This window comes from Leucoraja erinacea, chromosome 31 (assembly GCF_028641065.1).
Source record: "Leucoraja erinacea ecotype New England chromosome 31, Leri_hhj_1, whole genome shotgun sequence".
Classification (NCBI taxonomy): Eukaryota; Metazoa; Chordata; class Chondrichthyes; order Rajiformes; family Rajidae; genus Leucoraja; species Leucoraja erinaceus.
Genome location: NC_073407.1, coordinates 621,942 through 635,842, shown reverse-complemented (window position 1 = coordinate 635,842; position 13,901 = coordinate 621,942). Strand labels below are relative to the sequence as shown.

At 45.9% G+C, this 13,901-nt stretch overlaps 1 protein-coding gene across 2 annotated transcripts in view; it reads right to left on the bottom strand.

The window, feature by feature from the left end:
* LOC129711815 (whirlin-like) overlaps nt 1-13,901 on the bottom strand; it is a 190,385-nt gene that overhangs the window by 104,308 nt on the left and 72,176 nt on the right. For both annotated transcript variants that reach the window (XM_055659749.1, XM_055659750.1), the window contains exon 4: nt 9,778-9,903. In XM_055659749.1, coding sequence (XP_055515724.1) covers nt 9,778-9,903 — 126 coding nt within the window. The remainder of the gene's footprint in view (nt 1-9,777; nt 9,904-13,901) is intronic.

The following is a 13,901-nucleotide window of genomic DNA, read 5'->3' as shown; positions in this document are numbered from 1 at the left end:
GACACGCATGCGTCGTAGCAGGTTTCTTTCACGTATTCCCTCAACGTTCCTCCTCATAAAATAAAGATCAAACTTCAAACTGGTAAGTTCTCGTTTAATCTTACTATTTTATATACTTCTATCAGGTCTCCCCTCAACCTCTGACGATACACAGAAAACAATCCCAGTCTATCCAACCTCTTGCTCTAGGTGAAAGTCTCTAATCTAGGCAGCATTCTGGTAAACCTCCTCTGCACCCTCAACAGAGCCTCTACATCTTTCCTGTAAAAGTGCAACGAGAATTGAATGCAGCGTAGACTCGATGTGGGGGGGGGGGGGGGGGGGGGTTGCGGGCACTCTCTCTCTCTCTCTCTCTCTCTCTCCCTCTCACTCAATGGCAGTGCGCAGCAATCTACTCCCCCCGTGGCGACCACGTTCACGGAAGGCCTGATTTTCCTTATTTTAAATTGTCTGACAATAATCTTAGTGTCTGTAATAAGGTAAAATATCTTGGGCATTTTATTACAGAACAAATGACAGATGATGAGGATATTTATAGGCAACGACGTATGCTGTATGTACAGGCGAGTATTATCTTGCATAAGTTTGGTGCGTGTAGAGATGTGGTGAAGATGTCACTGTTTGGAGCATATTGCACACCACTCTATGCTGCGCACCTGTGGTCGAACTACAGAAAGACAATTTTGTAGAGACTAAAGGTGGTCTATAATGATGCAATGAGAACACTGCTAAGGAAACCTAGATGGTGTGATGCTAGTAACATGTTTGTGGCTGCAGGAGTCAGTACTTTAGAAGCTATCCTAAGAAATCATACGTATAAATTCATTTGCAGAATAAATGACTCTAAAAATGTAATTATTGTGGCCTTGTCAAACATAAGGTTTAGCACTACACGTTACGAATCCCAGTTGGACAATGGTGTCGCTGTCTCGTTGGAGGAATTGCTCATTCTTTTTTATTCTGGATTTTAATTCATATATTGTGTTTTTTTTAAATATATAATTGATAATGCTTTTATACGTGATATACTAAGATTTTATATGTATTTTATGTTTTTAATATGCAATGTATTTTTAGGTAATGTTGTCCCATGTCTGGACCTTGAGTCCGAAATAAAGTTTATTATTATTATTAATTCACATGTTTAATCGATATTGTTTTATTATTAATGCTTAATGTTTTATGTGTCATTCTTAACTGTCACTGTATGTCATTTGTCACTTGCAGGCGGAGCATCAAGGCAAATTCATTGTATGTGACTACTTGGCCAATAAACTTATCCATTCATTCATCAATCATTCATTCATTCATTGTTACCGTTGGCAACGTCCCATTGTGATGTCATTGTGGCAGGCAGCAGGCAGCTTGAGAGCCCATTGTGATTGGTGAACTGTGAAAGGCATTGTGACATCATCACTCGAAGCTCTCTGAAAAAGCGGTTTTGGCTTTTGTGGAAACTTTAAATCATGAATAAGTTTTGAAACAGCATGATATAGTGGGGGGTTGGGGATGGGGGGGGCGGGGGCATAGACTCAACGTGGGGGAGGAGGGGCGGTAGTAGTGGCTGTGGCGTGGGGGTTGGGGGTAGTGGGAGGGGGTGTGGGGGGGGGGGGGGGGGGGGAGGGGGGGGGGGAGGGAGAGACAGAAAAAGAAAGGGGGGAGAGAGAGAGAGGAGACGAGGAGAGGCGGGCAGCGTGGACAACGTGTGGGGGGCTTGCGGTCTCTCACTCTCTCTCTCTCTCCCTCTCTCTCTCGCAGTGTGCAACAGTCTCCTCTCCCCGCGGCAACCAGCATTCACGGAAGGCCTCCTGCGTCCCCATGAAAAGCTCTCTCTGAGAAGCTGCGGTTACCGTTGGCAATGTCCCATTGTGATGTTATTTGTAAATTAGATCCATTGTGATTGGACGTCTGTAAGATGGCATTGTGACATCATCAATGGAAGGTGTTGCAAGAGTCTCCGACCTCCACTAGGGGCGCCGCTTTGATGGCAGCCTCTGCCTACAGTCTCTGTTTTTCCATCTTTTTAAAATTTTTAATCTGTTTTAAAAGTATGTTTTGGAGCTTTCTTTGGTTTTTCTATATGGGGAAGGGGGGTAGGGTAAGGGGGAAACCGTTTCCCAGTCACTTCCTGACGAGGATGTGACTATTCTCCGAGTCGCGTCCTCGCCCCCCTCCTCGCGGCCTACCAACTGGATTGGCGCGGCCTTTCCTGCCGGGGACCAGCCAAAGCTTCAGCGACGGCGCAGCACTGGATTCACCACGGAGCGGGCGATGTCTTACCTGGATCGCCGTTTGAAGCTCCGGAGTGTTGGGCCTGCTGCTTCAACATCGCGGAGCTGTGGTTTGTAGAGCTTCCAGCACGGGCTGCGCTGACATCAACATCGCGGAGTCCTGGGACCTTTTGCTGAGGGCCGCCAACGTAAATCTCCGCCCAGCGCAGCCTGTGGACTTTAGGAGCCGCGGACTCCGGTAGGAAGTGGCCGATTTGGATGTCCAAGCCGCTGAGGTTGCTCTCCCGTTCCGACGTCGGAGTTCCATCATCTCCGGAGTTATTAGTATTTAAAAAATGTCGAGATTCTCTCTCCTGATGGCCACGCCCCTTCTAGAGGGACTATAAAACCCGACAGTGTTGAGTCAGTCTCTGCAAGATGGGGGAGCGAGAGGGCCTCGTCTCTCTGAGCTGTGAATAACACTGAACACATGTCTACTAAACTGTGAGTGTGGTTTTACTGACCTTGAGTGCCCTTAATGTGATTTGAAAATGAAAATGTGGTTGGTTTGAAAATGCACAGCAAATGGTGGTTGGTTTGAATCAAAGCACAGCAAGCTGAGTGTGGCCAGTATGGTGGGTCTCTGATGATGCTAGCTGCCTTTTTGATGCAGTTACTCTTGTAGATCCCTTTGATGGTGAGGAGGCCAGTACACATGATGGACTGGGCTGATGTGCACCAGTTTTTACAGTCTTCTTCGTTTCTGGGCATTCTGAGTTGCCCCACTAGGTTGTGATGCCAGCAGTCAACATGCTCGTTACTGTAAAAGTTACCATAACTATCAAATCTCCTATCACTATCACTCTGCCGGGCGTCAGCCTACTCCGCTGTGCCTCAGAGCTAGGCCTGGTGCCACAGACCTGGCTGTTGCTGCTTTCCGCTCAATGGTCAACCCCCTCATAGTATCCACAGGTGTACACCTGCTTTGCAAGGGAATAGTCACGATTAGTGCGTTTTCAGATGATACTAAACTGGGTTTCATCGTATACAGTGAAGATGGTTATCAAAAATTACAGCAGGATCTTGATCAGCTGGGCAAGTGGTCAGAAGAATGGCTATTGGAGTTTAATGCAGATAAGCATGCGGTGTTGCATTTGGGAAATCAAACCAAGGCAAGACCTTCACAGTGAATGGCAGGGCCTTGAGGAGTGTGTGAAGCAGCGGGATATAGGAATTTAACATAATTCCCTGAAAGCAGTAGCACAGTTAGATAGGGTACTCAGCAAGGCTTTCAGTCGATAGGCCTTCATCATTATGGATGATATGATGTTATGTGTCAGAAGGAACTGCAGATATTGGTTTACTGGTTTATATCAAAGATAGACACAAAAAGCTGGAGTAATTCAGTGGGTCAGGCAGCATCTCTGGAGAAAAGGAATAGGTGACATTCTGGGTCGAGACCTTTGTTCAGACTAGGATGTTATATTACTCTTGTACAACACTTTGGTGAAGCCATATTTGGACAGTTCAGTTTTGGTCACCCTGCTTTAGAAAGGATTTCATTAGGCTGGAAAGTCCACTTCTTTCTGATTGATGAGGATGTTTCCTGGACTCGAGCATGAATGCACAAAGTCTTTTTTCATAGGGTAGGGGAATCCTGTCCCACAGAAATTATTTCCAAGTATCCTGTCCCACGGAAATCATTTCCACATACCTCGATACCATCCTATCCATCCTGGTCCAATCTGTCCTGACCTATGTCCAAGATACCTCATATGCCATTTGTCTCTATAATGACTTCTGCTTTCCGAGCCTCCACTCCCTCATCTTTACTATGGATGTTCAGTCACTCTACACCTCCATCCCCCACCAGGAAGGCCTTAAAGCCCTCCGTTTCTTCCTAGACTGCAGAACTATCCAATTTCCCTCGACTAACACTGGTCCTCACACTCAACAACTTCTCCTTTGACTCCTCCCACTTCCTCGAAGTCCAAGGTATAGCTATGGGCACCCGCATGGGCCCCAGCTGTGCCTGCCCCTTTGTAGGGTACGTTGAAAGTTCCAGACGTACACTGGCCCTTTTGCCAAATTCTATCTCCGTTACATTGATGACTGCATCGGTGCTACCTCCTGCACCCATGCAGAACTCATGGACTTCATTAACATCACCACCAATTTTCATCCTGCACTCAAATTTACTTAGACCATCTCCAACACCTCCCTCCCCTTTCTTGATCTCACAGTCTCCATCACCCGAAATAGAATATTGATTGACATCTATCACAAACCCACTGACACCCACAACTATCTCGACTACACTTCTTCCCACCCTGCTTCCTGCAAAGACTATCCCCCCACTCCCAATTCCTCCGTCAACGCCGCATCTGTGGCCAAAATAACGTTTTCCATACTAGAACATCCAAGATGTCATAATTCTTTCGGTAATGGGGATTCCCCTCTCCTATCATAGATGAGGCTCACACCCGTGTCTCCTCTGTACCCCGTAGCTATACCCTTGCTCCCCCTCCCCCTGCAACAGAGACAGAGTCCCCCTCGTCCTTACCTTCCACCCCATCAACCATCGCATGTAACACATAATCTTCCAAAATTTCCGCCACCTCCAGCGGGATCCCACCACTAGTCACATTTTCTCATCTCCACCCATTTCCGCTTTCTGCAGATACCATTCCCTCCGCAACTCCCTGGTTAACGCATTCCTTCCCACCCAAACCACCCCCTCCCCAAGTACTTTCCCCTGCAACCGCAGAAGATGCAACACCTGTCGCTATACCTCCTTCCTCGACTCTGTCCTGGGACCCCAACAGTCATTTCAGGTTAGGCAGAGGTTCACTTGAACCTCCTCCAACCTCAACTAGTGTATCCGTTGTTCAAGATGTCGACTCTTATACATCGGCGAAACCAAATGCAGACTGGGCAATAGATTCGTGAAACACCTTCGCTCAGCCTGCGTGAACCTACCTGATCTCCCGGTTACTGCACACTTTAATTCCCCTTCCCATTCCTACACAGACCTTTCTGTCCTCAGTCTCCTCCATTGTCAGAGTGAGGCTAAACGCAAATTAGAGGAACAGCATCTCATATTTTGCTTGGGCAGCTTACAGCCCTGTAGTATGAATATTGATTTCTCTCACTTCAGGTAGCCCCGGCATTCCCCCTCTCTCTATCCCTCCCTCACCCAAGTCGCACCAGCTTCTCATTTTCACTCTACCACCAGCTTACAAGTCTGTTTCCCTTATCATCGTTACTTTTTTTGCATATCTTTCATTCATTGTTCTTTATCTCTCCACATCACCATCTATATCTCTTGTTTCCGTTATCCCTAACCAGTCTGAAGAAGGGTCTTGACTCAAAACGTCACACATTCCTTCTCACTCTCTCTCTCTCTCGAGATGCTGCCTGCCCCGCTGAGTTACTGCAGCTTTTTTTGTCTATCTAAGGGGAATCTAGAACCAGATGACATGGAGTGAAGAAGAGAAGGAACAGATTTAATGGTTATATGGACGTACATAGAGGGCTATGGGCCAAACGCGGGAAGGTGGGACCAGTGGGAAGGTTATCTTGGTTACATGGACAGGTTGGGCCAAAGAGCCTGTTTCCATGCTGTACGACTCGATGACTCTAGGATTTTCAAGGAGGAATTCACACCCACTGGTTTCTGATGGAGTCATATGGCATAAAAATGGTTCCTTCTGGCTACCATGTCCACACTGACATCAACCTGGGGAGACCAGCGCTGGACACATACAGAAATGAGCCTATGTCGCTGTACATTTCTTAACGCAAGCTGTGTGCTAATCTGCCCTGTTTTTTTAACGCAAAATCAGTCATCTTGGATCCTACAGTAGCATCATAATTGATTCCCTAATGTCAAGGCAGTTAAACCAATCTTCCAGAGAAGTGGAGCTGTTTGGATTGATAATATTCTAGTTTCAACATCATTGTAACTTAGCAACAATCGCCTTGCCTCAGGCAAGTGTCCAATATGCATTTTGATTCTTATGATTTTATTGCTCCATGCTGACCCTTCAACCAGGGAATATAAAATCAGTGGTTCGAAGCTTTGATGAGAGAAGCTGCAATAACAATGCTGGTCACAATGAAAGCTGCATTTCAAATAGGTGCAACAAATCACCAATGCCGCTCTATAAATAATATAAAGACTACTTGCTCAGTCACAGAGCACAGTATCACAGGATTGAGCAGTATAAGATGTCTGCTTAGTGGGATAATGCTTTCACTGTCAATACAATCAAGCCAAAGTGAAAATCACTTAAAATTAGATTCTAGCCATTAATTAATGAAATGCTGGACACTAACAGCACAAAGGAGCCTCTCCAACTATGCTCTTAGAAATGCTCATAGAAACGTGGCCTAGCCCAGAAACAATGGCTTTTCCCTGCAAGTCTGCAAGGTTGCAGCCTCAGGACCGATACAATTTTCTAAACAATCACTCCTTGAACAGCAGATGAATGAAAATCAAAGGGTCTTTAATCTCAAACATGAACTTTTCCCACAGATACGGCCCAACCTGCTCAGTGTTTCCTGGATTTCTGCTTGTTTGGAACCAAACAGCGGTGTAGTGGTACTTTGAGTTATGAGTGAAACTTACCAGTGATTGGTTTACAATCATAATAAATCTAATAAAAGGAATCACCAAAGAGAATAAATGGCCGAGGTAGATGGGACAGTGCTCAACATTGATTTTACCAGTGAGTATTTACCACACACACAGTTAACTTGAAGGGAAGCTGGTTCATAACTCTCCCCACCAGGAGCCTTTGGTGACCCTTTTGCTTAGGATGTCAAATAACAAAAGGAATCAAGGTCATGATGATTGTTAATGGGGAACAGGTCTACAGGCGGATCTCCCAGCCACTGTGGAGGGACAACTCCCAGGTGCCCACATGTGAAAATAAATCCAGGCAATTACTGCAGGGCTTATGAACTCAGACATGATCAACTTCATTCTTAAATGTTAATAAAGAAGAATGACTGATATTTCCATAAATACAATCAGCATTCCCTTGTAATGCAATCCCTCTCTGACTACATTTCCAGAAACATGATGCGTATTCTGCACAGGTAAAGTAACTAACTCCACAAGAACAGCGGAGATCTTTGTCGCCTGTATTGTTTATTTTTAAATGGCTGTATCCCTCGGACTCAAGCACATTTCCATACCCAGTTGCTTTGTCTGAGCTGGAGGTTTACTGCAGATTTTAACAATTTGGATGAGAAGGCATGATTCGTAAGTTTGCAGACGACACTAAAGGTTGCAGATGTAAGCGCAGGTATTGTGGGCCGCAGAGCCTGTTCTTGTGTTGTACTGTTCCATGTTCTATGAAAAAGGGTAACTAGGGATAGTGGCTAGTGGGGTACCGCAAGGCTCTGTGCCGGGACCGCATCTATTTACAATATACATTATTGATTTAGATGATGGGATTAAAAGTAACATTAGCAAATTTGCAGATGACACAAAGCTGGGTGGCAGTGTGAACTGTGAAGAGGATGCTATGAGGATACAGGCTGACTTGGATGGGTTGGGTGAGTGGGCAGACGCATGGCAGATACAGTTTAATGTGGATAAATGTGAGGTTATCCACTTTGGTGGGAAAAACAGGAAAGCAAATTATTATCGAAAAGGTGTCAAGTTGGGAAAAGGGGAAGTACAATGGGATCTGGTGGTCCTTTTTCATCAGTCATTGAAAGTAAGCATGCAAGTACAGCAGGCAGTGAAGAAAGTGAATGGCATGTTGGCCTTCATAACAAGAGGAGTTGAGTATAGGAGCAGAGGTCCTTCTGCAGTTGTACAGGTCATTCTTGTTATTGAGAAAGTGCAGCGTACGTTCACGGTTAATTCCTGGGATGACAGGACGGTCATATGTTGATAGAATGGAGCGGCTGGGCTTGTATACTCTGGAATTTAGAAGGATGAGAGGGTATCTTATTGAAACATATAAGATTATCAAGGGTTTGGACACGCTAAAGGCAGGAAACATTTTCCCGATGTTGGGGGAGTCCAGTGCCAGGGGCCACAGTTTCAGAATAAGGGGTACGCCATTTAGAACGGAGATGAGGAAACACATTTTCACAATGTGAATCTGTGGAATTCTCTGCCTCAGATGGCAGCGGAGGCCAATTCTCTGGGTGCTTTAAAGAGAGAGTTTGATAGAGATAGAATCAAAACATGGGGGGGGGACACACACGATTTATTAGCGCTGCACGTGCATGCGCACACACACACGCACGCGATGCTTTGGAGGTTTCAGCTGTGGGTCCTGTGGACGATAACATCGGGAGCTGACCTGGTTGGTGATCGACTCCAAACTCGAGCAACAACAGCTTCGTCCGCCCCAAATTGTGGGGCTTCAATCGGCCCGTTCGCGGGGCCTTTCATCGCCCAGCGAGGGCTTCAACATTGGGAGCCTTGACCCCGCAATTTGACCGCGGGGTGGTGGAAGATCCCGTGGCCGATTTTAAGCCGCGCCGGGCCGGGCGATGAAAAGCCCCGTGAACTCCGCTCTGTGATCTTTACTGCACCAGGACGTCTCCCTCCTCCAATCACCGCGCTCTATCCTCAGTCCCACCCCCCCCCCACTTCCGCCTCTGACCGACACCTTCCTCCTCCAATCATTGCGCTGAATCATCATGGTCCCCCCCCCCTCCACTGCCTGCTGACTGACGTCTCTCTCGTCGAATCTCACCTCGATCATCAGTCTCACCCCCACTGTCTCGCGGAAAGTCAGCGGTGACCCGGTAAGGCATTGCCCGCTCCCCGCTGGTATCCCAGCGCTGCGACGCCGCCGACTCCCAACATCGCGGAGCTGGGGCTGCGGGCGTCCGGCCGCGGGCGGCGCTGGATTTGGAGCGCCTCGCAGCCAGGTGTAGAGTTGCCGGGGTCGGAGCTACAACCGGCGCCGCCCGCGGCCGGACGCCCGCAGCCCCCAGCTCCGCGATGTTGGGAGTCGGCGGCCACAGCGCTCCGGAGCTTACTGCACGGCGACCCGGTAAGGCATTGCCTGCTCCCCGCTTCTCCGACCAGGTAGGGGACTAAGAATTAAAGTTTCCCCCTTCACCCACCCCCCCACACCACATAAAATCCCTCCAAACTAACCGACTAACATTTAAGCAATGATTTACAATGATTCCCCGGTCTCCGGGGAGGAGGCAGCCGCTCCAGACATTTCAAGCCGCCCGCGCGCTACCTACCTAATCTACGCTAAAAATCTTCCATTCGGAAATCCGAAAAATTCCGAAATCCGAGAAGTGTCTGGTCCCAAGGCTTTCGGATAAAAGGTTGCGCACCTGTACTCGGAATAGAAAAGAAATGCAGCCACCCCAGTGTCCAAAAACAAACTGGCATATACTGTCGTGGGAAACTCCAGCCAAACCACATCAAAGCTCTAAAACATTGCATATGTAAACACAAAGATATTTTATAATGGGACAAATGGTTAAAATTACTATTTGACCATGTCATTGGGATCTGTATAACTCAGCATTCTGGCTTTCCTCTTTGGAAAATGTGTCATGTATTATAAAGTACCTTCAGTCCAGTGACTTCTGCTACAGATCCCTGGTCCACACCCGTGATGTAGATTCCCAGGGCATACTCAGCACCACCTCGAACCATCAAGCCCAGGGACTTGCCATCTTCAAGGACAAGGTTTACCTGAAAAATCAACAGAGAAAAAGACCAATGATTAGAGAGGACAAACCAAAGGAAATTTCTGCCATCAAAGTAATGCTGTACCTGAAAAAAACCCTCAATTGTCTAGATCCTTTGTGATATAAAATGAGGGGTTGTGTTCCTGACAGCAAGATATTCCACTGCCTCTAAAAATGAGTCAATCCTGTCAACGGCCTGATTTGATGCATTCAAACAAATACATTGGCTGCAACCCAGCACTTAAATAAATGTCAATAAATATGTCAATACACTTATAGATAATTCATTCAAGCACACAACTCAATGAAAATGTGAATCAAGAGCATTCCACACTACCCCCATTCCCGTCCACTAGTGACCTTTTAGTCGGAAACAGACTTCAAATAGCCCTTACTTTCTCTCTCTATCCTCTCCCCCTTTCCAGTTCTCCCACCAGTCTTACTGTCTCCGACTACGTTCTATCTTTGTCCCACCCACTCCCCTGACATTGGTCTGAAGAATAGTCTAGACTCGAAATGTCACCCATTCCCTCTCTCCAGAGATGCTGCCTGTCCCGCTGATTTACTCCAGCATTTTGTGTCTACCTCCCAAGTTTTATGCTCAATACTCTGACTGATAAAGGCCAATGTGCCGATAGCCTTCTTAACCACCCTATCTACCAGTGACACCACTTTCAAGGAGCTATGTACTGCAGACAGACGTAAAACATTGGAGGCTCAGGGAGCATCTCTGGAGAAAAGGAATAGATGACGTTTCGGGTCGAGATCTTTTTCCCCATTGAGGTAGGGGAAAGGGAAATGAGAGATATCGATGATGATATAGAGAGATATAATAATAAATTTTATTTATGGGAGCCTTTCAAGAGTCTCAAGGACACCTTACTAAAAATTTAGCAGGTAGAGGAAAACCATGTAAGGGGAATGAAATAAATAGTAGAGACATGACTGGTACACAAAGTGCACTACCCCTAGCCCTGTCATTCCCAGTTAGACTTCCCAAAATGCAACACCTCACATTTTTCTGTATTAAATTCCATCAGCCATTCCGCAGCCCACCTGGCCAACTGATCAAGATCCTGCTGCAATTTTTGATAACCATCCTCACCATCTATAATACCACCCACTTTCGTGTCATCTGCAAACTTGCTAATCATGCTTTGTATGTCTCATCCAAATCAATGACACAGATGATAAACAGCAAAAGGCCCAGCACCAAATCCTGAGGCACACCACTAATCACAGGCATCCAGTCTGAAAAGCAACCTTCTATCGTTGAATCCCATGCGATCTAACCTTCCAGAGCAGCCCATCATGCGGAAACTTGTTAAATGTATGAGTGAAATCCATGTATAGTCTACAGCTCTGCCCTTATCAACCTTTTTTTGTCACATTTTCAAAAACTCATAAAGATTCATGAGACACAATCTCCCATGTACAAAACCATGGTGAATATCGCTTATCAACCCGTGTCCATCTAAATGCACTCAGGATACTCTCCAGTAACTTTTTGACTACAGATGTTAGACTCAGTGACCTGTAGTTCCCAGACTTTTCCCTGCAGCCCTTCTTAAATAGAGGCACAACATTTACCCATCTAACCCACGTTTAATGGCGACTCATAAATCTCATCTGGGCACCTGCAATTTCATTTCTAGCTTCCCACAGTATCCTCGGATACAGTGCCCTCCATAATGTTTGGGACAAAGACCCATTATTTATTTATTTATTTGCCTCTGTACTCCACAATTTGAGATTTGTAATAAAGAAAAAAAATCACATGGTTAAAGTGCACGTTGTCTGTGTTTATACATAGTTCCCGCCATTTCAGAGCACCATAATGTTTGGGACACGTGGTTTCACAGGTGTTTGTAATTGCACAGATGTGTTTAATTGCCTCCTTAATGCAGGTATAAGAGAGCTCTCAGCACCTAGTCTTTCCTCCAGTCTTTCCCCCATCTTTGGAAACCTTTATTGCTGTTTATCAACATGAGGACCAAAGTTGTGCCAATGTCAAAGAAGCCATTATGAGACTGAGAAATAAGAATAAAACTGTTAGAGACATCAGCCAAACCTTAGACGCACCAAGATCAACTGTTTGGAACGTCATTAAGAAGAAAGAGAGCACTGGTGAGCTTACTAATCGCAAAGAGATTACTAATCGCAAAGGCAGGCCAAGGAAGACCTCCACAGATGAAGAATTCTCTCTATAATAAAGAAAAATCCCCAAACATCTGTCTGACAGATCAGAAACACTCTTCAGGAGTCAGGTGTGGATTTGTCCACAGTCCGCAGAAGACTTTGTGAACAGAAATACAGAGGCTTCTCTGCAATATGCAAACCACTGGTTAGTTGCAAAGATAGGATGGCCAGGTTATAGTTTACTTTTTAAAAGTACTTAAAAGAGCAACCGCAGTTCTGGAAAAAGGTCTCGTGGACAGATGAGATGAAGATTAAAGGACCTGTCCCACTTTCACAACCTAATTCACGACCTGTGCCGAGTTTGCCCTTGACTCATACTCGCAGCGTGGTCGTCACGCGGTTGTAGGAGGTCGTGGGTACTCGTGGCATCAAGTAGGTCGGGGCGTTTTTCTAGCCTGATTAAAAATATCCACGAGTAAAAAGGGTCGTGAATTAGGTCGTGAAAGTGGGACAGGCCCTTAACTTATATCAGAGTGATGGCAAGAGCAAAGTATAGAGGAGAGAAGGAACTGCCCAAGATCCAAAGCATACCAACTCATCTGTGAACCATGGTGGTGGGGGTGTTATGGCCTGGGCTGCAGAAGGTACTGGCTCACTTATCTTCATTGATGATACAACTGCTGATGGTGGTAGCATAATGAATTTTGAATTGTATAGACGCTTCTATCTGCTCAAGTTCAAACAAATACCTCAAAACTCATTGGCCGGCGGTTCGTTCTACAGCAAGACAATGATCCCAAACATTCTGTAATGCAACAAAGGAGTTTTTCAAAGCTAAAAAATGGTCAATTCATGAGTGGCCAAGTCAATCACCCGATCTGAACCCAATTGAGCATGCTTTTTATATGCTGTAGAGAAAACTGAAGGAGACTAGCCCCCAAAACAAGCATAAGCTAAAGATGGCTGCAATACAGGCCTGGCAGAGCATTGCCTGAGAAGACACCCAGCAACTGGTGATGTCCATGAACCGCAGACTTCAAGCAGTCATTGCATGCAAAGGACATACAACAAAATACTAAACATGACTACTTTCATTTACATGACATTGCTGTGTCCCAAACATTATGGTGCCCTGAAATGGGGGGGACTATGTATAAACACTGCTGCAATTTCTACGTGGTGAAACCAAAATGTATAAAAATGGCCTTTGTTAAAATCTGACAATGTGCACTATAACCGCATGTGATTTGTTTTCTATTTCAAATCACAAATTGTGCAGTACAGAGGCAAATAAATAAATGATGGGTCTTTGCCCAAACATTATAGAGGGCACTATATCTGATCAGGCCCGGGAGATTTGCCTTCCTGCACGTGAGGATGTTCGGCACCTCCTCCACCATAATACTGACCGCCCTAAAGGCATTTCCATTGGCTGCCCCAAGTTCCCAGGGTCTCATGACTTTGCCCATGGTAACAACAGAGGGAAAATATGCATTGAGGACCTTGCCCATATCCTGTGGCTCCAACAGAGTTGATCCCTTTTATTCCCGAGGGGCCCCATTCTCTCTATGGTTACCCTTTTGCCCCATAATGTATTTATAAAATATCTTGGGATTATCCTTTATATTATCTGCCGGAGATATCTCCCGTCTCCTTTTTGCCCTCTTGATTGGCTTTTTTAGCTTGCTCCTTAGTTCCTGAAACATCTCCAGGGGTACACTTGATCCCAGCTGCCTATACCTGCTCTATGGCTCCTTCTTAGTCCTTGACCATAGCCTTGATTTTTCTTGTCATTCAAGCTTGCTGACGCCCACCTGCCTTGCCCTTCACTCTATCAGGAACATGCATGTCCTGAGCTCTTGT